At 39.2% G+C, this 26,923-nt stretch overlaps 1 protein-coding gene across 9 annotated transcripts in view; it reads left to right on the top strand.

Moving 5' to 3' along the window:
• The first annotated feature begins 988 nt into the window (after positions 1–988).
• tacc2 (transforming, acidic coiled-coil containing protein 2) overlaps positions 989–26,923 on the top strand; it is a 72,406-nt gene continuing 46,471 nt past the window's right edge. For 3 of the 9 annotated variants that reach the window (XM_066678666.1, XM_066678670.1, XM_066678676.1), the window contains exons 1-2: positions 991–1,155; positions 18,819–19,054. In XM_066678666.1, coding sequence (XP_066534763.1) covers positions 1,045–1,155; positions 18,819–19,054 — 347 coding nt within the window. In that variant the 5' untranslated portion in view covers positions 991–1,044. Of the gene's footprint in view, positions 1,156–11,962; positions 12,057–18,818; positions 19,055–26,923 lie in introns of those variants that run through there. The other 6 variants (XM_066678669.1, XM_066678671.1, XM_066678674.1 and 3 more) reach the window with 5 other exon arrangements.

Genomic DNA, 26,923 nt, shown 5'->3' on the forward strand with positions numbered 1-26,923 from the left:
TCCGTAAAGCAACCAGCATTATGGACGACCCCATCCACCCCTCACACACACTGGTCTCTCTCTTGCTGTCAGGAAGAAGATACCACTGCATCCACTTCAACACAGCCAGACTCTACAACAACTTCTTCCCACAAGCCATCAGACTCCTCAACTCCAGTGTCAGAACTGACGGAGTGTTCCACACACACACACACACACACACACACACACACACACACACACACACACACACACACACACACACTCAAACACGCACACACACAAACACACACCAACCACTTATACCATATAATCTGATAAGCATTAGTGCACTTTACTTAATACCTCATACTGTGACACCGGACTATTATTACATACACATTTTGTATTGTGTTTTTCTGTCTGCATTAGTACTTGTGTTGCACTTGGGTTTGTCTGCACTCATGATTTGTGTTGCACCATGGTCCCAGAGGAACGTTGTTTCATTTCACTGTGTACTCTCCATTTAGTTTAAATGACAATAAAAACCTTTGAACTTGAACCCATTGGATCTCAGGACAGTATCATCCAGCCTGTGGCTGTGGCTCCTTTAAAACTACAGATGTGGTCTTGCTTTCTGTTCTTTCACCTTTTCTCATTACTCGCCCTGCTTTTCTCACTGTTGCTCCTCCTCTCCCTGTTCAGGTCTGTCAGGGTTTCTGTGGACAACAGAGGGACCTTTTTTTTTACCGATGTGCAGTGCTGCAATTCACTGCATCTCTGCTAGACTTGAGGGATGGAGGGGAAGAGAGCAAAACCCACCTTTCACTTTGATTTCTTCAACAGTTCTATTTATAACAATATCGTTCTTATATAATAGAGCATGAAGATGTATGTCACAGATGTACCCTGGGCATAGCAGTAGATGGGGCTTATTAGTCACACACAGCCTCACAGGCTTGCACACTCACTGACAAAACCACACACACACACATAGACTGCCGTATTCTCACACTCTTACACTCACTTGCATCTTGCTCACATGCATCCTAGCCAGCTCTGCAATGCCATGTCTCTGTAGTGGCGATGCAGTTCTGCAGAGACTATTTCTGCAAGCCTTGTAGTGCTGCTGTTACGTCTCCTCAGGAGGACATGGAATACAGGATGGGGAGCTGCATCGGAGTCGCACGCAACCAGGTAAATACACTGCACCAAACAGATGAAATGACAGAGGGAGAAAGACGGAAAGGTGCCTGGATGTTGAAGGAATTTGGGTGGTTGCTTGGCGATTGTGTCTGTGCAGAGCAGGGTGGGGGCTGCAATTGAATTTGAGCAGGCTGACGTCAGGAGGAGAAAGAAGGAGGAGAGGAGATGAGAGAAGCTATCAATTAGGGTTGCCACCTCCATCATTGGACCTTGTAAAAGCCACAGCTGCACTGAAGGAGAGAGCAGCGGCAGCAATGAGGGAGATGTGGAGGAGAGGCATGGAGGAAAAAAAGGCAAAGGGGGAGGGGCGGAGCTAAGCATGTAGAGCGTGAGATGTGGAGAGATGGAGGAAAAAGGAGCAGTGAAAATGGATGGATGGGATCCATGCTAAAGAACATGTATATAATTCTTTAGCAGGGATCCATCCATTTTCACCGCTCCTTTTTATATCATCTGTCTAATAAATACTTACCTTCACTTGATAAAATCGTTTAGCTTTTTTTTAGAAACAGGTGGAATGGTGTTATTTTCTTATTCATTGTTTAGTTATCATATTTGCTGTCAAAAAATGCAGTATGATGGCAAATCTTTATTTAAAATGACTAGTGTATTGATGGTTTTGCAGTTATATATTAGCTACTGTAATGGGCCACCCATTGTCTGCACAGTTCAAAGAGTATAATCTCTTCAGAAAAGAGTGCCAGTACAAGACGACAACATGGAGCGTTCACATACCTTACCATTGTCAAGTGTACATTTAGAAGGGTATGAAGTCCTTGAGCATTGTGCTAAAGCAGGTCTGTTTTTTAAGGGATAGAACTCCAGCATTAACCTTCAGTATGGGCATGGTGAAGTGGTGTTTGTGATCCAGAACTTTTCATCCAACATCAGTAATGCTCTCTGAGATGAATCAGATGTTTATAGCAATGTTTCCAGCAGCTTGTGTAATAAGCCTGTCAATAATGAGGTGTTATTATGGCAAAGAGAAGAAAAAACTCCATTTTAATATCCTTTATTTCCAAGGATTTGTTAGATGAACAAACCTCATCCAAAAAGGCTTCGGATGTAATCTACATCTAGATATTGTACCTTAGATTGTGTACCGAGTGCCTTAGAATAGACTGTGATCAGAAAATCAAGGATGAGTTATAAATAGAGATTAAAAGCACTTTGTACCACCTGTGGTTTCTACTGTGACATATATTTTACTCTTATACGAATGTATCCTAAGTGTCTTTCATATTTATAGTTGTGTCCAGTAGAATGATTGAAGTTGTTTGAGATGTTGTGTCTGGCTTGTTGCTTGGTGTCAAATGGGTTATGTTTCATTACAGGTCTTCTAGACTAAAACAGAGAATGATTGACACGTTGGCTGTTTAGTTTGCAGTGCCTTTTTGATCTGTCATGGAAGGATACAGCTGAAATTATACACTGAAATATGTCTTAGGAATTTAGAACTATGTCATGCCCTCGTGATCCTGCTTTACTTCATAGCCTTCACAGCATAAAGGGTGTACTAGGTAGTTTCCAACATCAGTAAGTAAATGAGTATTTTCTTTTTCCAGGAATCAGTCATTACAAATCTAATTTCCAGAAAAGTTGGGGCATTATGGTAAAATGCAGTAGAAATGAAGCATCTACGATTAGTTAATTCTCTTGTAACTTAATTTAACCGACAAATGCTCAAAGAAAATATTTCCAATGCTTTCACTGAACAACTTGTTTACATACCTGCAACACACTCCAAACCATTTAGGACAGAGGCATGTTTACCATCACATTTCCTTTTAATTACACTCTTTAATCATTTGGGAACTGAGGATACCAATTTAAAAAATGTTGCTATTGCCCCCAAATAATTAAAGCTTAAATCCCAAATATCCCAGTCATCGCACGTACATACATGCACTGTCCTCAAATGAGATAAAGTTAATACATATCCATCTGGCTGGTGTGTTTTTTTTAAACTGTATGACATTGTTATGTATAAGAAATGATGTAAAACAGCAAAGATGCTTTTTGCCTACTCAGATACAATATTACCTTATCAAAAACCACTTGAATTATGTTTTACATTCACAAATATAAACTACATATGAGTAGTTTACTACGGGGTATGAGTGGGGAAAGTGAATAAATAATATTTTTAATGTAGAGATTCTAGATATTTATCTAATATGCGTTCTGAATATATTATGAAAGAAGAAGAGTTTCAGTGCTCTAACAGTGGTGAAAGAGTATGATGCCGTGTCACCCTTCACTGCTCATACTGATGGGAAATAAGGGTGAAGAAGAGGTGAAACTCTTGCCTTCTGACTGTGGTGTAATGTTTGTTTACAGTGTTACCAGGTGGCATGTCCTATCCAGCTGACTCTCAGTCATTCCTACCCTGTCAGGCAGAATGTCCCCCTCTGACGTTGCTGTCAGCCCCTACACTCTAACCTCAGTTCTGTGTATAGCACCCCCCCACCAGCCTTCACCTCCTCCACACTGTCTAGAGTTCCCTGTGCCGGGTTCCTCAGAGGGTGCTTGCTATTACATAGAGGGTGCTTATTATGATTATTTTAATGGGTCAAGACTTTTATTTACTCCAGCTACATGGATAAGCATATGTTGGGAGGAGTAACCCTTTGTCTGAAGTGGGTGAGCATAATAGAGGTGACGTGCCTTTGTTTCTGGTTATTGCCTTTTTAGTTCCATATAAGAATATTTTTAGGAACTTTTACATAAACCTATGACTTAGTTTCTGATGTTTTTTTATATACAGCTGAGCATTCATCCATAGTCACATGTTTAGCAGTTTTCTTTTTAGTATAATACCTGTAAAAGGTCATGGTGATTTGTAAATTGTTTTCTGGGTTAAGCAATAGTTTACACTCTTGGTTGATTGTTGGGCATGCATTATAGTGTTACCATGCTATATCTGAAATGTTGATGAAATGTTGATGGAAAATATTTACTGATTTGTTTTTTTACCAAGTTGGTTTATGGACTATTCCTACACTGAGAATTGTTGTATATTTGTTGATTATTTAGCCTAGATGTGTCATGAAATTCAAAAACATTGTCTCAAGTCTCACTGAAAAAAACTTGAATTTTGTTCTGTTCACTCAAATAGCACTCAGCAGGACTGCTCCAACTGCTGTCATTTGACCACATACCTGTTACATCTGTAGAATACCAGGTATTCAGCAGTGCATCTACTATGGGCATTTCTTTTCTAATAAAAACTAAAGTTTTGCTGTAAAGATGGAGTCTTTACAGTCTGTAAAGTAATCCACAAGGCTATGATTGTGCACCTAATAAACTGGGCTGTGTATTTAGGAAGGAAATGAAAGCACAGGACTGTGTTCCAGAAGGAAAGACAAGTGGAGTTGACACTGGTTTAGAGATGACAGGAGGAGGGCCTATTTATAACATTTCATTTTCAGATCAGTGCTTGCTGGCAAGGGTATGCTAGCCTAGTCATGTGATCACAAAGGCACACAAACAACCCAGCAGCTTAGGTGTCTGGAAAGAGCCTTTCAGGCAGACGTACCGACACTGGTGTTTAATGCTCTGCTGGTTTGCTTTACTTACATGTTTACTTACTTTCCTACTTACGTATATTTTTATTTATTTATTATAAATATCCAATTTACACACTGCTGAATGCCCACTGTTAACCACACTATAGGCTATAGCCCTTATAAACTTTACACCAGCTTTAGATCTCTGTTTAAATAAAGAGATGGACAATATTATGGGAATATCAGCAGGGGGAGACAAAGAGCAGTTGTTTCTGACTAGTTGATCATGACAGTAATCTTTATTGCTTGCATACGGACAGACAATAATCTTTCATTCCGTGAGATTAGTGTGGGAGATTAGTTTACTGATTTGGTTAGCACGTTAAAACACAGACTCTAAATACATTTTTTGTGTCTAAACACATTATCTTTTTGTTTGGTATTATACCACTACTGAGACTTTTAACACTAAGTGATAGTGACATGCAAAAATTCCTGTTAGGTTTTGCACTGAGCCTCATTAAAAATGAGGTAAGCACAATTTGAAGTTGCTGTTATACAATGGGAGGTTCCATTTATCTGGCTTTCAGAGTAAGTTATATAACATTCCCTACTGATCACTACCCAGTCAGTAAAAAATGTTCAAGAAGAAATGGGAAAACTGCCTATATTAAATTGTGTATGTTTGTTGATTTATATTTTACTTAATCATTTGAACAGTGCAGCTTTTTTTTCATACAGACTTCCTTTGAAAGTTAAGAAGGTTTTTTTTCTCTTTTAAAATACATGTATCATTGTGAACTCTAGGTCTAGATATTTGAAATGATTGGCTGAATATATGTTTAAATATTTTGGCAAAATTCAGACTAATGTCAGAGGTATGTTCTTTATGTTGACCTTGTCCTTATTATTTATGTTTTTGTATATATATATATATATATATATATATATATATATATATATATATATATATATATATATAATGAAATGTCTAAAAGTAATTATTTTCAGCCTTTTCATTACGTTCTTGCCTTACTAGCTCTTACTAGTTATGGGCCATTAAGTTACTGCAGAGAAATTGTGGAGCTTTTGCTGTGTATGAGTTTTTTTTTTCTTTTATGACTGGGCTATAGCCATGCATTTAAGGAGGGGAAGGGTGACTAATGTTGTGTTGATCAGCAGAATTTGTGTGTGTGCAGCTCCAGACGGTGCAATGCTTAATGAGTCCGTAGTTCCAGGAGTGAGTGGTCAGTGTGTTTTAAAGGGGTTAATAGCTCATGTTTCCACACGCTGAAAGAGTCAAGCCAGATGAGTAACCAGCAGGAGGATAGTCCGTATATCCCTTTGTGGTTGATGTGGTTTGATCGTGTAATCAAGGCAGAATTAAGCACTGACTGATTTGATTAAGGCCAGTAACATATAAAGCGATAAGGATTCATTTACTGCACTGTTTTCCATTCACATACTGTGTTAGCATGCATATTAAATACAGGTTGTGCAGACTTGAGGGTGCTGACCTTGATCTTGTGCTGATAGGAAGCTGATTTATTACACTTGATTAGTACTGTTTATTTATTAATTTATTTATTTACTTATTTTTAAATATGCCAGGATTCAATTACACAGTATTTACCAGCGGAGAAACTTTGGTGTGTTATGATGTTTATTAATTTATACAAAACATACAGCTAATTTTATTATGAAGAGAGATTAGTCTCAAAATACTTTACAAATGCATAAATGTTAATCCACATATTAAACACAAGTCACAAATATGTTTCACTGTTCACAGATTAATACATCCCATTCTGGGTCTCATAGTCTGCAGTTTGTACAAATACAGTTACATTCATAAATATATATTTTTTTATAAATATATCGTAATTTCATGCGAAAATAAATACATTTGTTTACATATACATTTCATATGTTTGTAAAGTCACTGTCTCAAATTTAAAATGTATTTGTAAAAATGTAGAATCTGCGTTTGTGGATCAAGTCACTCACGTGTTTTCCGTGATGTGAATTTGTTCATTTCCTTTCGCAGGTTTTTCATTTCTCATTTCACCCGATCCAAATACAAATGGAGTCTGATCCACAAATGTGGCCAGCAGTTGAACAAGCCATCGCTAGGTGGCACTGTTGTTTTCCCCAGTGTCTCCGGACTGACCTGTTGCTCTAGGGCCGCAGCAAAACAACCCCCTGTAGGCGGGACTATTACTCCATTGGCTGCTGCAGTAAATGATAGACAGCTAACTCTGGCTGCGGATTGGCTAAATAAAATGATGACCAATGAGAATCCCATTTTCTATTTGGGAGCCGTGGGGTATCTGCCCCTTACTCCAGCTGAGGGAGAGCATCTGTCTGTCTGAAATAAATCATCCGTTTTAGCAATCCAATCTCAAAAATACCGAACACAACGCATCCCGTATCAGTCTTATACCCACCACGGCTTTTAGTGTCCAAATACGGGATGATTTGGATTTGAAGTATTTTATTTGACAACCCTAGTCTGCAGCAAATTAGGGAAGTTTCGCTGGACTTTAAATTTAGGGCACCTTCAAAAGCGTTTCCCAGTGATCACCTGCTCCTAAGTGTCTGTGATATGAAGCTGAATTTTTTTTCTGTGATATGAAGCTGAACTTTTTGTTCAAAGCTCCACATTAAATGTTGCGCTAAATGTTAAAAGGAGAGGACATGTCCTGGCAAAAGAGGACGTCTGGTCACCCTAGCAAATGCGTCTCTATTTAAGTTGGCCCCGCACGTCCCAAAACAACAGTGCCACTCAGTGGTGACTTGTTCGCCAGCAGGCCACATTTGTGGCTCAGGCTGCATTTATATGGAATCAGATTTGTGCCAAAAAGAATCGCACATATAAAATAATCTCAAACATAAAACTTATAACTTGCAAATAAAATATCCAGCTCTGACGTTTGAGCTCCATGACTTTTGCGCGTGAGCTCTGAGTTCTGCGCGTACTCACTTTTTGTGCGCGAGTTCTCAGAGTTTTGTGTGCGAGCTGCACGAGTTCTGTGCGCGAGCACTCCGAGTTAAGTGCGTCTTCCCATTGGATAATGAGTTTTTGAGTGACAACTCAGTAGGGACGCCACATGTGCCGAAGATCGCATATGAATGTTGCTAAATAGCTCTCACAGAATTTCCCCTTTCTTAATATTTAAACATATTTTTTAAACAACACCTTTTTTGCTTAAACTGCATACTATTAGAACATTTGACATTTTCTGTTACTTCACCTGTTCTTGTTTATTACTATTAATAATACTTATTATAATTATTGCTGATTACTGATAATGATTTTTTTTTTTTTAATGAATCATTCACATTCCTTCACAAAATGCGAAAATGACAATGGACATTCATCCATCCATCCATCCATTATCTGTAATCGCTTATCCAATTCAGGGTCACGGTGGGTCCAGAGCCTACCTGGAATCATTGGGCGCAAGGCAGGAATACACCCTGGAGGGGGCGCCAGTCCTTCACAGGGCAACACACACACTCACACCTACGGTCATTGACCGTATTTGAGTCGCCAATCGCCGAATCGCCAAGTCGCTGAATTGAGTCACCAATCCACCTACCAACGTGTGTTTTTGGACTGTGGGAGGAAACCGGAGCACCCGGAGGAAACCCACGTGGACACGGGGAGAACACACCTGGAGAATCACTCCGGGAATCAAACCCACAACCTCCAGGCCCCTGGAGCTGTGTGACTGCGACACTACCTGCTGCGCCACCGTGCCGCCCACAATGGACATTGCAGAAGTTAAATACAGCTTTATTAAATTTGCATTCATTAAAGGAACAGGAACATCTCTCACAATCCTAGTTGTCATGTTTATCTTTTCTCTGACCTCATGTATCACAAATTGCACATATGAAATTCGTTAAAAACAGAGTAACTCTGATCATCAAAATAAAATTTGAGCATTTAAATCATAATAGCCATTGTGGAATAGGTTCAATACGTTAGTACACGGGATTCTGTACAGCAGCTCAAGCATAATTTTACAAATAAACACAAATAAATGCTTATTTATTGTTTTATCCTGAGTAAACACAGACATCACTGCATTTACCTCAGTATCTACGAGAGACAAACAGGTTTGTTTTCAAAGTACATTTTTTTAGACTTTTTTCTTTTAAACTACCAATTTACATTCATATCGTCAGACTTTGCAGGTATTTCAGCGTTTTAAAACAGTAAATCACAGAGAGTGTTCATGTTTATGTAAAATCCACACTGTGTCTCTCACCTGCTGCTGCAACGTGGAGTACGCATGCGCAGTCCAATGTATACCTTGGACACTGAGTTGTCACTTAAAAACTCATAAGCCAATGGGACGGCACCCCTGAGAAATCCCGCCCACGCGAGAGGCTTGTGCCAAAACTGAGCGCTCGAGCACAGAACTTGTGCAGCTTGCGCACAAATCTCAATTTTGTTTGCCAATTATAAGTTTTATGTTTGAGATTATTTTTTTGTGTGATTCTTTTTGGTACAAATCTGATTCCATACATTTATATTTGGATCGGGTGAAATGCGAAAGGAAAGGAAATGTACAAATGCGCGTCACGGACAACGGTGACTTGATCCACAAACGCACGATTCTACAATTTACAAATACATTTTAAATTCGACTTCTACTTTACAAAAATATGCAATGTAAATTTAAACCACTGTGTTTATTTTCGCACAAAAATATGATGCATCTATGAAAACAAAAAAACTAAACAAATATGTATTTATGAATGTAACTGTATTTGTACAAATTGCAGACCGTGAGACACAGATTGGGATGTGTTCATCTGTGAATAGTGAAACATATTTGTGAGTTGTGTTTAATTTGTGGATTAACATTTGCGCACTTGTAAAGTATTTTGAGACAAATCTCTCTCCATACTTTCGGTTCAGCTATAGAGGTTTATAAGGGTAACAAAGTATAAAGACACATTTTCATTAGTTGTAGCCTGTTTTATTAATATGTGGTTGTGACTGATATTTTCTGGAAGATGTAAACGATGTCCCTGCCTAAAAACGAATTTATACTAAACAACATACATTTATACTTTACAATATATTGAATACGTTCTTGCGTATTTAAAAATCCTTATTTCATAAGAAACTATTTATAAATTATTAATAATATTATTAGTATACTATGTATCATTATACAAGAAGGAACAATTAAAAAAAAAAAACTTTTGCTAAAACATGTCAATGGCCTTACACCCAATGATAAGCTCCCAACCCACTGTGACCCTGATCAGCATCAAGCAGTTACAGAAGATGTAACTGAAAATTAGAGGCAAGTGGTAAGAATATTTTTTATTCTATTTAAGAAGCTTCATAGTATGTAAAAGTTAATTCATGGTCATTCCAATATAGTGTTTAAAAAAAAATAATAATAAAAACACCAATGGGTTTGTCATTAATACATTAACCAACCATTAAATTTTAGTAATTTGTAAGGCGTTTTTAAACTTCTTGTGAGAATATTAAAGGCTGCATATATTTTTACCAGAAACAAAGTTGCTGCAAAGGTAAAGCTCTCACTCCACACTGGAACCAGCTCTTTTTGTTCCAGAAGAGTGAACTTGCACCATGAGCCTCTAATCTTAACACATGACAGACATTCGCACGCACACACATTCACACATTTTCCTTTCTGTCTGTACTCATTCAGAGATCTATCAAAAAGTTTATGGCAGTGGGTCCTTTTATACTTATTTTATCCCTCCTCCTGTTGGTTCTTCAGTCTGCCAGAGGTGGTCTGTACTGAGGTGCGACGGCCGTGTGGTTTGAGCCTGCTCTCTCTGCACCATGGGCAATGAAAACAGCTCTGAAGTCTTGCCGGTAAGAGGGAGGATACCAGTAGGACCTACTTATTTGCCAATGTCTTGTGTGCTGCTGTTGTGTACAGAGTAGAGCTAGCTAAAAAGTGCTGTATTTAATGCTGAGACAGTACTAATGTCTATGCCATTTAGGGCATTTTTTGAAATCTGTTTGCATTCTCACACTAACACAAATTTTGTTAATATCATGCTGCCCTTGAGATAACAGTGAGAAACAGTGACAACTCAAAGAGAGTTTTTTTTTTGCTTTGTCAAACATGGTGCCTAAATTTAGATTTGAACATGTACAGGTGGGAAATGTTCTGCCTCAGTTGGTGGTAAAATTGTGCTGCTGGTTTAATAGCTATGAATGTAGTTTGATCAGATTATAACCCTTTCTGAAAGCACAGTAAGCTTGCATTTGTGTATGTGCTATTCATGCAATGTCACTTTAGCTGGAACACTTGATTAAGCCTTCAGCTCTGCTCTTTGTCTGTGCTCAGCTGTTAAAAGACTGATAAACACTGCTGTGCTGCTGTGTAGAAGTCAGATACCACCACTTATTAATGTAATGTTCAGTTTTTAATGGCAAATTATTTTTCAGTTATTTCTGCGTAGTTTAGATATACTTGCATATGACTGATAAAAACAAGATCTAGTAGAGCACCAAAGCTATCACAATCAGCTGCCATTTTGAGTCACAAGAGTAAATTTAGCTCAGACCAGAAATGAAAAAAAAAAAAATATATATATATATATAAATAATCTTGCTGTGAATATTCTCAAAACTATAAATAGGACACTTCAGAATCCAGAGCATAACATTATTGAATGTGTTTAACTGATTATGAATAGCAGAGTATTTACCCACCTTCTAAGGCTGATTTGTGTGTGTGTGTGTGTGTGTGTGTGTGTGTGTGTGTGCTTAAAGCATACCTGCAATCATTAAAACCAAGTCCCCTGAATAGAAAGAGAGCATCAGTCAGTGTAAAAATTGGCATAATAAATATTGATTTATTTTATATTTACTTGTATATGTTTCCTGTTAAATATAAGTTTCAGATGTTTTTTTCCTCGTGCTGAGCAACATGTGATTTGTCTTAAATGGCAGTTTTAACTGAAAATTTACACAGAGCTGTAGATGCAGATATATTCTGTAAAGCCTCTGCGTACATCATGAAGTGGCTTACAAACAGTATGGAATTCAGAGTTTATCTTAATAGGATCAGCCTAAATGTTAGTTGTGTGCTGCTGCTGGAACATAGCTGCCCTCAGTCAGTTTTGCATGTTTTCTCAGAGAGCTCTATGAGCTATTGGTTTTGCGCCAGAAACAACAGTCCCACAGACTGTCTGCAGCATATTATGACTCAAAGCTACCATGTATTTATCCCAAGACCACTGCCGTCACCACAGCTTCTTGTGTGTTTCTCTCTCTCTGTGTTTGGCACCATGTCTCCACCACAGGAGGGCGCCACGGACAATGTAGTGATCTTTCCTCCTCAGGAAACCCAGCCTGGATCCACATTAGAGGTACTGGTGGGCTGCACTTGGCAGTACTAAAATTTATGATGTGTGTGAGTATCCGTGGTGTGTGCATGGTTTTGTTCTCAGAAATGCTTTTCAAACCGTCAAAGGTGAAAAGTCTGTGTATGATGATAGTAAGTGGGGCAGTTAAGTAGATGAAATAGCAACAATTACCACAACACAGCTGGGTGTTGGAGAGACACATGGCCGGAGTCATTTGCTGGAGTTTGTGCTGTGTGAGCTCCTTCAGCTTCAGAGTCATTCATGGCGAAAACTGTAACTGATGGGTGGAGGGGATTATTAGGGGCCGCAGTAATTTGGGGCCCTAGGGAGCAGTATATCTCAAATCTAGCAAACCTCTAAACCATCTGTGTTTGTAGGCGTGTTTGTATTTATATTTTCTTAGGAACAATAGAGACAACCATAGGGAAATAAGTCCCTAACAAAGAGAAAAGATTTTTTTTATATTTATATATTTTTAAAGAAATACTTTTGTTAAATCTCTAAGGTTACATTGAATATCATTTTTGATAAGTAGCTTAATATTGCTGTCTTATGTAGAGCTTATGCACATTACATTTTGATAATATTTTACGTTGTGTGAATAATTCAGGGTGATGAAAATTTTGTGGTCTATGGACATAAATATATTAGAAGAGGGACCAAAATGCGTAAGGAACAATGATATAAATATAATCACATTTTTATTTACTAGTGATTGTATTTATTAAAATAATAATGTTGTCCAGAGCTGCCAAGTTTGTGTGAAATGAGCACATCTGACAAAACAATATAGAAGATAATTCCACCTGCAAAGTTCAATTTTCTTGTATGCCTCCATGGTTTGTCTAAAATTTGTGGAACAGTAAAAATTGAGGAAATGTTTTCTATGAGTAAATAAGTGCTACTGTAAATATGGTGCTTATGGGATATAAGAATGACTCTACATCCTGGTACTGTTTGAAAACCAGACTGTGTTCGTCTGAAGATCTGATTCAGGCATGTGAAAAGCATTTGCCTCTGTGCGTTTTTTTTTAAGCTCACAACAACCGTGTGTGTGTGTGTGTGTATTTGTGTGTGTGTACTTGTGTGTGCATGCGTGCAACTTGATTCCCTCTAAGGGGGCACTCGAAAGATGACCTTTGGCCCATTTCCCAGCATTCACCTGCAATAGGAGTGTCACAGTGTAGCTCTACAGTCCTCCCAGCAGGAAGAGACAGAACAGGTCTGAAGAGCGAGAGAGAGAGAGAGAGAGAGAGAGAGAGAGAGAGAGGGAGGGAGGAGCTGAGAGAAAGACAGGGGAGGGATCAAATGAAAGAGGAGTGTTATGTTGAAAGAGTGTGCAGGAGGGGGAGGGCTTTTCCTCAAGTTGCTTGTGTTTGTCTCACTGAGTCTCACACGGAGAGAGTGAGAGAGAAAGAGCCGGGCACCCTTTTTTTTTGTGAACTGCTGTCTGTGAAGTACTGCTTCTCTCTCTCTCTCTCTCTCTCTCTCTCTCTCTCTCTCTCTCTCTCTCTTTTTCTCTCTCTCTCTCTCTCTCTCTCTCACACACACACACACACACACACTTTTGTAGTGTGTGCGTGTATGTCTTTGCCCTCAGAAGGGCATGGAGCTTTAGAAGTAGAAGAGGGAGCTGAGTCAGGACACTGAGGCCCTGGAGCATGTGCTTCTGCTGCTGCCCAGCCAGCGGCATCACAACACACCTTCAGCCTGACTTTACTGCACTCTCACACTCCTCTGTTCCTCTGCATGTGTGTGTGTCCTCCTCTCAGAGAAGGTGAGTTTTCGATTTGATGACCAATGTGGTGTGATTGTTGTTGAAACTTGGACAGAGCATAAAAGCGTTGTGGAGCAAACTGTATTAAATTCTGTAGAGTGCTATGAAACTTAAATATTTATTGGAATTTACTACTGCTGTGAACAAGAGAATGTTCATATGAATGGAAATGGACTTAATAAGAGCTTTTATTAAGAGCTTTTTGAACAATAAGAGATTTACAAAATGTTAAATTATAACATGGCCCTGTCATATTTTGTTTAGTACATACATTTTCACAGTTCACGTTACTGTAAAAAGAATTAACCTATGCACTAAAAGAAGTTCTTCACTTACTTTTTTACATAATTACTATGTTAGATTCATAGTAGTTTAATAGCAAAAACTTATTTAGCAAAGACAGGTTACGGAGACTGATTTGGAAACACTGTTGGAGTGAATGAATGTTTGAGAGTGAGTAAACGTAGTGTATTGTTCCAGAACACTGTACCCCTTCATTGTTGGTCTTATATATGTGATGCTTTTATCAGTTTCTGTCTTTCCAGTTCATAACGGCATTTACCAGCATTATTGTACACATTGCTTTGTAATTAATATGTTATTGTTTGTACAGCAGAAACTTTCCTAAATGTCCAAAAGCCCAAAATGACATTCATCCCAGAGAAACAAATATTCATGTCTTAAAAGAGCTTAATATAATTAAATCGAATATCACTTTGCATTTGTTCCGGAAGTGTGTATATTTAAGAGCATAACTGTAATTTTAAAAGTTAAGAAAAAATAAATACAGAACAGTGTTGTTCTAAATATAGTCTGAAGTGTTAAATAGTTAAAATATATGTATAGTTAAATAGTTTATAAATATCTAAAGGTCCCAAGTTTATGAATACCTGAAGTTCAAATTTGAAACAAAGCTACAGATGGGATGTCCTGGTAGTTACAGTGTTTTGGGTTATTACTGTTACCATGGTAATCATTTTGTGGTTGGGGCCATGTTGGTGAGGAGCTACAGTAATGCAGGATAATGTGCTTATACTCATGGCAGGGGGAGACCACAGGGGGCTTTCTTTTCGGATTCACCTTTCAACCACAGAACAGACCATTAAAACTCTGCTTCAAAAATTCTACATCTGTTTTTTATTAATACTATTAATTACTAAATTGACTAATTTGAATTATATAAACATTGTGACATAAAAATGCAGCAAACATAATATATATAGGACGTCTGGTCAGGGCTTGTTTGTAGCTAATTGTCCCTATTTCGGATGTTTAAAATTAAGATTAAACAACAAAGTGAGGCTGTGTTTACAGTAGGTACGAAAAACGCAATATGTGTTTGTGTGTGTGTGTGTGTGTGTATGAGGGTGTAAGCAATTTTGATGTAAAGTTATAATTTGTCTAACTGCTCATGCAACATTTCTTCTGAAATTAAGCTTATTAATAAAGGGGTATTTCCACACATTGATTCAGTAAAAGAACATTGATGTGTGAAATTCAATGCATGAGTGAAGTCAGTTCAGTCTAACTCAACTCAGTTGTATTGAATGAAGCGCAATCACTCCACATAATTGCTCCACAGTCCAGTGCCTGCAGGCTTTATACCACTCTAGCCCACGCTTGGCATTGCACATGAGCTCATGTGCAGTTGCTCCAGAATGTGCCCTTCTGTTGGTTAGTGCTTTTGTGTGGAAATTGTGTGTATGCACAATTGAAAACCTAGGTCAGCAATGAGAGCTGGATTCACTGAACAGTCTATTGAACATATAGCGCAGATAGTGTATACCCATGTAAACTTAGTGAATCAGTGTCCACTTGTGGAAATTTCTGAACTCATTGATTGATTCTCTGTTAATCTTTGCTGATTTGCATATGAAAGATTATGACACGTCTGATGTGCACTATGTACACTGTGTGGACCAAGAACAGTAGAGATTCAGAGTATAGACAGGAAACAGGAAGCTGTGATGTTTCTACCAGAGTGTGAGAAACACAGACCATCTCTGACTCTTAATGTCAAAATGCTTTAATATAAGTATTTCATCTTGAATCTTAAAACTGATCATAGATTTTCCACATTGTTTCAACATGACTGGATAATAACCAAATGTATTACAAACACAGTACAATTGGTCATATGAACAGTGGCCCATAATAACACAAGCATAGTATGGACAGAGCTGTTGAAGCTATGTTGAGGGTGGTTACATCACATCTGTATGGAGAACTGTGACTGGTGCCCTCTTCAGGGTGTGTTCTCTCACTCCCAGTGATTGCAGGTAGGCTCCGGACCCACCATGACCCTGAACTTGATAAGTGGTTACAGACAATGAATAAATAAGTGAATGAATGAATGATCTAACCTATTACTGACCCGTATACCTGCATAAACCGCACTGTGAAATTTTTGGTGTAGGAAAGAACAAATCAATATCATGATTCTTTGTACTTTTTACCACAATTGTGATTATTCATTCATTCATTCATTGTCTGTAACCACTTATCCAATGAACGATTATTGTGTTTTTGTATTTTTGACCCTCATAGTTCAGTGTTGAGGCTTGTACTGTAAATATGCTCCAGTATTAAATATGGGATATTTTTTCTAATGTTGCTGGGAGCTTGTTCCTCTCTTGTTTTTTAAGCACAGTTTATATTTGGTGTGTGATTGTGCTTTGGCCTCTGAAACTGTTTATTTCTCAGTGTTTACATTTGAGTTTTTTTGTTCGTTGTTGTCTTAATTATAGTCAAAACACAGCACGTCCGCACGTCTAAACCACAGACGTAGTGATTTTCTTTGGTAGTAGCTTGGTTTGGTTGCTTCCATGTGGCAGATAGGGGCAGAATCACGTGACTACAGCTTGGTAGCATGGTTTTAAAGGGACAGTAAATGAACAAACTTTGGGGACATGACAGAATTAAAAAGAAAAAAAATAATCGATTTAGACAAGGTTATGTCGATTAGAAGTTCTGAATGTCAATTTCAATTAATTTTTCATTAATTGCCCAACCTTAATCTGAACTGAGTTGAATTATTTTGTAATATGTGTCTCAGAGTGTAGGCAGATTGTGGAATGAGCAAAGTCTAGAACTGAATGGGTTTACCATGAATAACAACAGTTTTTGTAATGACGTGTCTTAGTTTCACCTGTAATCATGCACTGAGAAAAAACCCCAGATGTTTTGACAATTTTGTATAATTTTTCATTTAAAGTGTTCTGTCTGGGTATAAATGTCAGAATGCTTGAGTGTAATCGTACAAACACAGTGGTAAAAATAAGAGCATTTATTTTCACATGGTGTTTAGATCTTACATTTCTCATGGTTTGACAGTATAAATCTGGCCTTTGGGTTAAAAGAGTTTTCAGGAGATTTTAAGCCTTAACTGATGTCATGGTTTTTCCAGATATTTTCTTTGGCACTAAACTCCATAATTTCACATTATGGTTTATATGATTATTATCACACATATGTATCTTTGGTATCATTTGCTTTTACATGTGTTCCCCTGTATGTTTATTTGATTTGTGAAAGTGTACATTAACTTCCCCAGTTTGCTGAACAGAATGACAGAAGGAATGCATATATATATATATATATATATATATAAACCGCATGAAAAGAGCCAATAATGCACTGGATATTGGGCTGCTCTACAGCATCACTAATGCATTAATGTACACTACTACACTGCTAAGACTGTTATATGATCCACCTTCACTATAGTGATTTGTTTGTGACTGTTTTTAATTATATTTTCCCTTATTATCCGTGTCAAGAAACATCTATGTGATGTGGTGTACATAGTTGTTTGGAAGGCAGAGTTGTGTCATTATTCTCAGCTCTTTGCAGTCAACTGCAGATTAAAAGTTGCAGTTATGGTCAGTATGAGGCAGATGAGGCAGAGACTTTTTGGAGACTCTGTCCAGATTTACTCTGTCATTCACTAAAAATCCCAGAGGCTCGGCCATTCACAGACTTATACAGCAGCAGCATGCCGGCATATGATTAGATGTTTGTAAACGGCCCTGTGGTTTCTGGTGTAGCTGCTTGGTTAGATGAGCTTGCTTTATAGCTTTGGGAAAGAACAGAAAAGGAAGCAGTTGAACCAGTTTAGCCAGTCTGTTTAATCATTTTCCTCAATTCTGCTTTCTGTGGAAAATATCTGCCTGAACTAGTAAACGGCCTGGGCCAAGTGCCACATCCATTTTTAAACCAACTTGAATAGAAACTATAATACCAGGGCAATTACCTAACGTTTTGTCACAGATCATTGTTTTATCATTATGTTGTATAATAACTCTATTATAAAAGAACCCCACATATGATGTAATATAAGTACAAAGTGTACAGTGTTGTCAGAGATCACCCACAATTTCTTTAAATTCCAGTCTAAATAGCTATTAAGCCATTTTCAGAAGGTGTTTTTAAAAAGATTAGATATGAGATATTTGTATAGCAGTATAAAGACACAGTTGTGCAAACATCAAATAATATGGGATTACTTTATGGGCATATAGTGAGACCTTGTTAAATCAGAGCTATTCACTGTATCAAAATGTCAGAAATCATTAATGTTATTTTCACATGTGTGGTGTGTAACAGGGGAAACTAAATTAATTGTAATAACTGCATCAAGGAAACTGCAATGTATAGAGGTTATACACAAGACTGAGGTTGTAATACATGTCTTGTATTTCTGTTTGTGTATGATGGCATGACAAAAGATCAGGGTGTGCTGTTTGAACCAGCTGATCTCAGCATTGTGTTCACACAGGGTGTGTTTGTTGAGCTTAAATATCCCAGCTTGAATGTGTGGACAGCAATGTAATTCTCGTTTGATTTCAGTAATTAACCACTCCGTGAATGGTAAATAACCATTAGCTTTATCTAAAATACACTATGTGAACAGCTGTTTTGGAGTTGCTTGCTTGAGTTACCTCAGTGATACATGCAACACAGAAAATGGTGTATTTCGTGTCTTTTAGGCTGGTATTGACACTGAGAGAGATCCTCCAGGGAGGGAGAAATCTGGCAGTGCTGAGAACGGATTACTCCAGACTGAAGCCCAATCCAGCCACAGTCCTACAGCAGAGGTCCAGAGCTTTGCACATGAGGTGGACAGCCAGAGAGAACAGGAAGAGGAGCTGGAGTTTCCACATGACCTGTTGCCCAGCATAGATCTTAGCACTGAGCTCAACCTCACCTGGGGAGCTTCTCTCAGGTAGGTCTCTCCTTCCTTTTTTCAGTCTCTCTTTCACTTTGTGGCAAACAGACATGAACAATAATACACAGTCAAAAACACTTACGACTAGCACTGAATCTTCCGCATAAAATTGAATCAAATCTCAACATGTTAGGCAAGGGCAAGTTACAACAAGCTGTGGCTTAGGATACCTTTTTCCGTCTGATGCAAGTCCTCCAGCCATCTTTTTTGCATATTTACAGGTAAACAAAAGCATTTCTATAATACACAGTATGTGTAACATAGTATCCAGCTTCCAGGGGCCTTTATTTCTGATTAACTCCTGTCTCCAGTACATCAGAAGTGTAATGTCACATAATTGAACACAGGATTTAATCAGAAATCAAGGTCCCTGGAAGCTCGATTTAAGCTTTCTGTCTCAAGCCTGTACTGGCATGTTTCTGTGCTCTACAAAACCAGATCTATCTTTTGTGGCCCATGTGAAAATGTCAAGGATAAGAATGCAGATCAACTGATCGAATACTGTCTTTATTGTAGAGCTGCCTTACTGTATTAGCACTGTTCAAACTGTTTTACATGTGTCTCAAGTACTATTCCATTGTCTTCAGTGGGCATATAAACACGTCAAAGACAGAATTTCCTTGAAACTCTGACTCATTGTTGTGGAAAGTTTAACTGGAGAAGCTGTTGGCAGACTTGTGCATGAACATGTAGGCGGCTGGAGTGGTAATGCAGGAATAATGTAAGCGTTACATACTGGCCCTGTAGTGTGGTTTTAAAGAGAAGATATGGTTACAATGTAATTGATTAAAAGAGTTTTAAAAATAATTGTATAATTATAATCCAGACTTATGCTGATGTTTGAAACATTAAAGTGATCACACTATTTTGAGATATATTTTATCAGCTCATGCTGTTAAAATATACATATCATTTAGTGTATTAACATACCTGCTATTATTACAAGCTGACAAACCTTTAACAAAGCTTTAAGTTAGAGTAACAATGCAGGTAGGGAATCACTGTGTGTTGTATGATTTCTTGTCATGCATATCTATGTATGTGTTTGTGTTTTTATTTGTCGGTTTGCATGACTAGTTGTAAACAGGTGGGCTCAGTTGAGATGAAGAATGAACCAGGGTCACAGAGTGAACAAGTTAAGCCCCTGCTGGTAGGACTGCAACATTACATGGAGGCCAGTCCACCAGTAGTGGGCCTCATAGGAAGGTAACGCAGGAGCAAAATGGAGCCAGAGAGATATCAAGCCATTGTAGCATATTGATACAGAAAGAAGAAATGAGAAATATTTTTTTAAGCATTTCTTTTTTACCATTTGGAATAAAATTGACTATGTTCCCTTCTATTTATCAAATAAAATCCCTTCTATTTATTAAAAAAAAACCCGTTACACTTTCTGTTAAACATCTTTGACACAGATATTAAATATGCTCTCAAGCCAAAGTTTTCACGGGGTCCTTTGGCAAATGTAACATAGCATCATAGAGATAATTAAGTGTAATAAAAGAACAGTGTCCCAGGATTTGTCTCAGCTTGCCTTTAGCTTTAAATCGTTGTTTGATACAACATTGCTTTAGGGCAAAGTAAATTATATCACTTTAATATATCACTGACACGAGACATGCTTCATTACTTGTTTTCTATGATTTATTAAGTTAGAAAAGGAAATCCTTTTTATCAAGTGTTTTACTGACTCCAGTTAAACGTATTTATTCTCATTTTATAATGAGAATAAATAATTGGTCAGTTTTTATAAAAATATCATCCTATTGCCCATGTTTACACTACATTCACATTGCAAATGAGCTTTTTGACTCTCTAGTCAGTCAGAATGTTTTTGTAAACGTATTTGATGCTGCTAGATCTCTCTGTCTCCTTTATGTGTGTGGGGTGTGCTTGTTCAGGCACTGTTGTTTTACACTGCTGTGCACTGAATGAAGATGCTGAGTGGTTTATTGACTGTATGGAGTCAGGCATGGTCTTCTCTGCTGTGTGTGGACTGAATCATGTTTTGTTTGATTTGTTAAAGAACATGCTGGAGCATTCTTTAAAACTGGCTGTGGGGCATGTGGTGAAAGTGTGGTTGCCACTGTAGATCTTAGGTCAGACAGACATGACATTTTAACAAGAAACATATGTGTGTCTATGTGATGTTAATGAGTGTGTACAGAATGCATGTGTGTGAGCTCAGTTTTGCTAAAAGGCTTGTAAGTGCAATTAAAAAATTAAAAAGTGTAATTAAAAAATGTAATTAAAAAATGGGGCTTTTTAAAATATATTTGATGATCTAGAGATTAAACATTTTTTTCCATATATTTTTTCAAGCCTAATAAACACATTCTCGGTTTAAAGTTTTTTCTGACTCAGCCCTTAAAGGTCCCATGTGTTAAACAGCTGTTACACAGTCTATTTTCACACTCCTGGTACACTGCTTTTGAATAAATATTTATGTGTTATTTGCATTGGACCAGAGATGTAAAAATAAAGGAAAAGGCAAAGGAAGGACAAAGGAAATCATAAGGTACATCCCTGAGAACTGTAACATAATGGAGATATTTACAGTAAACACATTAGGGAGTGTTTGCAGTATAGTAGGCAATGCAGGTTTGTGCCAAAGATCGCCTCAGGCATTATTTACAAAGAGTTATACAGGCAGCAGCCCGCTTTTCAGCACTTCCCCTCTCCCCATATCTGACAGTATATTATTAATATATATCTCTTTGTTAAAAAAGGAGTGGTAGCTTTTCAGTAATGATCATTTATAAGAAAAAACAAAGGGTCATGGAGCATCCTGTTTTCACATTCCCAGGGAGTCCCAGGAGGTGTCCTTGTGATCAACACTATTCAATCAGAGAGCAGGATCATTTTAGTGGTTGTTTGTTGTTATTTATGTTTGAATGTGATTGATTGCTTTAGTGTTTCATCTGGCAAACGAAAATATGCTTGGTAATTACTGCCTGTCCTCGATGAATGTTTCTCTAAAATGGAGGCACACAGACAGAAGCCGCTTACGTTGTAAAACGGAATATATTTGAATAAGCTGGACTTTTTTTATTGAGAAATGACTCAGTGGCTGTGATTCAGCTCTATATATGTAACCTTGAGACTGGTGATAACGTCCTCTGGTGCCTGCTTAAGCGCTGATAACAAATGTGTGACTTTGTCTTGTGCTTGGGTGCCGAGTTGTGAATGACAAATCAAAAGGACGTTGGCTGAAAGAAGTCAAGCAAGTAGATTGCTTTTTGTGGTTAAACAATATGTGAATGTGCTTGGAAGCCTCTGATGAAGAGATATGTGGAATAATAAAAGCAGCTTGTTATGCTGTGATCGTGCATGTAATAGTTTTTTTTTTCTTGGCCTTATACTTGCCTGTGGAGTGTAGTGGAATGGTGTGCTCTGACTGTAGGCTTTGGGTTGCTGTGTGATGTGGCCACAACAGAACTGTTTCTCCAATGTTTCTCTGTTGGTGAATCCCATACAGCCAGGATGGTGACCCAGTATCTCCAGAGAGCCCACCTCTCTCACAGCCTCAGTCACCCACAACAGTTCAAGAAAATACCCCTTCAAATCAGGTCTCAGCTAGACTGCTGGACCTTGAGCTCCAAGAAGCCTTTGAAAAATGTGAGGAGCAAATGGCTTGTCTTAGCATGTCCTCCTACTCAAACACATCCCACACTGCAAATGAGATTGACACATGTCTGTCTGTTCCTCTTCCTGAAACTGATGATGAGGATGAGGGACATACCGAAAGTGGAGCTGTGTGTGAGAATCCTATATCACTATCACTGCCACTTGCTGAATCTCAAACAGGATGTGACCTGGGTTGCCATGGAAATGCTGGTGTGCAAACACATGATGCAGTAGATCATACTGAGGGTTTGGTGTTTAGCTTCAGAGACTATATACTTGGGAATACCTCACAAAACGAAGTCAGTCCAGATGATACTAACCAAGTTGCTTTAAGAAGTATGGACAGCCAACCAAAGATGGAACATCAGAAACAGTCAGACAAAGATGACCGAGCTGAAAAGAGAGAACAAACGCTGATAAACAGCACAGTCACACAGACATTGGCTGAAGAAAATATAACTATTGTTCCGGGAGGAAATAAAGGAGATACTTCACTAGATAACCTAGACTCACCCAAGGAGTTGAGTAGAAATATGGCATGTTCAGCACTAAAGGACATAGAAGAAATAGAAAGGGCTTGCTCAGTTGGTGAACCACAAGTCAGTTTTGTGGAAAACACACACAGCATCAACTTTACTAGCATGGACAACAAATCAGAAACTGATATAACATTACCTGAAGAGTTACCAATAAGTTCCTCCACCGAGAATGATGTATATCCTCACCTAACACCTAACACACAAATGGAGATCAAAAACAAAAGCACAGTAGGTTTGGCCCAGACAGAAACAAACACTGAACCTATGACAAATCCTGACAATCAACGAGAGGGGTTGAACTTCCCAGAACAGTTGGGGCTTCAGTGTAAAGAGCCCATCTGCCTCCCACCTCCAGAGCTGGTGTCTGACCAGGCTCATCTTACACTGCTGTACGCTACACCTGCCCCCAAACAGGACCATCTGCATGATAGTCAGCAACAGTGTGACCACAGTCAGACAGTTGAAACCTGGAAGTCAATATCAGTACATGAAACCACACACCACAGCCATTCAATAGGAGGGGCTGACGATGAGAAGCATGTGCCTGAGGCATCTGCCGATACCACTGTGATTGATTTTGGATATGCTAAAGCCAGCCCTGAACATGCACATGAAATTAGTTGCAGTTTAGACGCATGTCCACTGGAGCAGGAGAATGCATTTTGTCTAGGCAGTGAAGCTGGCACACATACGGTGCTGCGGGGGAACACACACACTCTGAGCAGTGCTGGTGCTGAAGAGAGGAGGAGGAAGGAGGAGGAGGAGGAGGAGAGTGCCCTCGAAGAGGCTTCAATATCGGACGCTGGTTCCTCGTTGCCACTGACAACACCCACGATTCCAGAAATGATAGAATTTGAGGGAGTGAGAAAGAAAGAAACTGGTGATGCGTTTCAGAGCACTGCAGCAACGGTGAAGGAATTGGCAAAACACATTTTAGTAGGAGCCACTGAAATAGAGGAAGCAGACAAATCTCTGAGTTCTGAGGGAAAAGAGGGTGAAATTATTGCGACAGGAAAGAACCTTAATTTATTACTGCCTTCAGAGACAAACAGCTCACCTGCAGAGGAAGCCAAGGAAGTAGAAGCCTCATTTGAGGAGGGTTGCAGCAAAATGCCACACAACTCTGAGGAGGATGAAAAGACGGGAGGTGGTCCGCCAGTTGATGGCTCCCCGGAGACACACACTCTCTCTGCAACTGCGGAGAGAGAGCCAGGCTCAGTGAGGGCTGAGGACAGGACTGTGATCACTGCTTCTCCAGCAGGGCTACACGACAGACGTGACTGGAAGGGAAAGAGCTGTGAGTCACTAGAGAGAAAGGGAGAGGGAGGGACAGAGGGGAGTGAAGAGGAGGGGAGAGGAAAAGAACTGGGAGGAGCACAGACTTTATTCACACAGCAGGCAGCCCATACCAAAGGGCTGTCATTGACAGAGACCGGCACGCATCCACTCCATGACAACGCAGTGTCATTGGTAGCAACGCAGCAAAGAGGTGAGCTCGTCACTTCCGTCACAACAGGCAGAGCTGAAACAGCCTTACCCTCTCTGACCAGCAGTGGAACAGAAGCCTGCAGCTCTGTAAACCTCTCTTCTGCCGTATCTGTCTTAAACTACAAAGAAACAGAGAAAAAGACGCAGGCCGAGGAGACGGCTCATCTGAAAGTAAGTTTGAGTCCATGGGAAAGCAGTCCACCAGGCAATGATTTATCACAGCTTCCAGCAGCCTCTGCAGATGGTAGAGATTCTGCAGTACTTGGGGGCTGTCAACAGGTGCAGAGTATTCTGAGGACCGAAACTCCAGGCAGTGGCACACAACAGGTCAATACAGATACAGAGGAAGGAACGTGTCAGAGGAATAAAGATCAATTTTCATCTACATCTCAGTTGGACATGAGGGACACCACTGCAAGCAACATGAAGAAGGTTCCATATACCAAAGGGAATATGGGCATTTCAGGGGAAGCGAAGTGTGCTACTTTACCCAACAAAGTGACTGGGTTTGCTTCTCTGCCTCCACTGACAGTTCACGAAAATCTGCGGCACCCGGTAAGTGAGACCAGCTTCAGCTTCCAGGGGTTTTTAAGCATCAGCAAAGCAGAAGCTCCCCAGCAGACACCTCCGACTACATGTGAGCGGGCCAGTGAACCTCAGGGGACAGAGCCGGACACATCTGTGAGTGAAAATGTCCAAAAACATAATGAAAATAAAGAAGACAATCGAGCAGAGAACACAATCAATACTATCAATGTACAGGATGCGGAAGAAACACTTTTACCACCCTCAGTCACAAATGTGAGTATTATTGATCGGGAGATTGTTACAGGGAACATTGGGGTGAGCATAAATCTGGATATTTCTGAGGTAGATGAAGAAGAGAACAAAGCAAATGATGAAACTGGAGCCATCACTCAGAACAGCTCAGAGGCTACACTTGCAGTGGAACCTACTAATGAAAAAATTATTGTATTGCAGGACACCACTTTACAAGCAGACAACGATGACAAAAGACTTTTCTCCACTGGGGTGTGCCAGGGAGCTGACCTAATTGTGTCTGAAAGAGATAGAGTGGTCCCCACAAAAGAAAGAGTGGATGGAAAGGATGCTAAGTCAGTGGAATGTGATGTGACTGCGGCAGCCAAAACAGAAGAAACATTCTCACTGAATGGCAGCACAAAGCAGGAGTCAAGGCCAGAGGCAGATCCACTGGGAGGTGTTAGCGAAGAACCCTCTGTCAAGTCTGAGTTGAACCGCCTATCTTTGTCTAAGCCATCTCCTGCTGCGGGATCAGAAACAGAGAACATGCTCCAGTGTCACTTAACTAACATTACATGTATCTCGGAGCAGGACCATATATCAGTTCCTGAACAGCCTCCTGTCAAGTCTGAGGGGTATTCACAAACCAAACCTGATGAACACACTGATGAGCTGCGATATCAGACAGACTCAGGTCATGAGGATAAACCAGTCACTGAAATTGCTGTTGATGTTGTGAGTACAAATGACCCTACTCACCCTGCTAAGGATGTGCCTGGTACAGTGGAAGGAATGCTTTCCATGCCCGGTGTTCAAAGTGATCCTAAAGTGCCTATTGTGTTCAGGCCTCCAGGCCCTATGCTGAGTCACTGGGAGTTCATTAATGACTGTGATGTTTCCGTCACTGTAGAGGAAGTGCAGTGCACCTCTGACCATAATAACACCAGCACTCTGAACAATGGAAGTGATGTTAAAACAGGAATGAGAGCTGAGATGTTAAAAACTGATATTGTTGAAAAACCCAAAGACGTTTCTGAGACTGCGGAAGGAAAGGAAGAAATTAGGAAATTTGATGTCTCCGTTCCTACGGATGTCTTGACAATGACAACTGTTCATGCTTCTTCCATGCAAGAGGCCCCGTTAGCTCTAAATGATCAAAAAATGGAAGATAGTGATTTAACAGGAGAAAGCAGCCATAATGATGCAAAGGAGAGGAAAGATTTTATTTTATGTAAAGATGCAGGACAAGGTAAATCTGTTATGGATGCCATAAGACCATCCACTGGAAGAGATTTAGTCATTACACCTACAGAGGGAACAAATGCTAGTTTTTCAGGACAAGGAACTGAGCAAAGTGCTGAAAATACAGATCTGTTTCACAGTTCATATCTCTGTGATGAAAACAAATTATATGAGCAATACGATCCAAATTGTGAATCCAGTAGCACTG

This window comes from Hoplias malabaricus, chromosome 8 (genome assembly GCF_029633855.1).
Source record: "Hoplias malabaricus isolate fHopMal1 chromosome 8, fHopMal1.hap1, whole genome shotgun sequence".
In the NCBI taxonomy this organism is placed as follows: domain Eukaryota; kingdom Metazoa; phylum Chordata; class Actinopteri; order Characiformes; family Erythrinidae; genus Hoplias; species Hoplias malabaricus.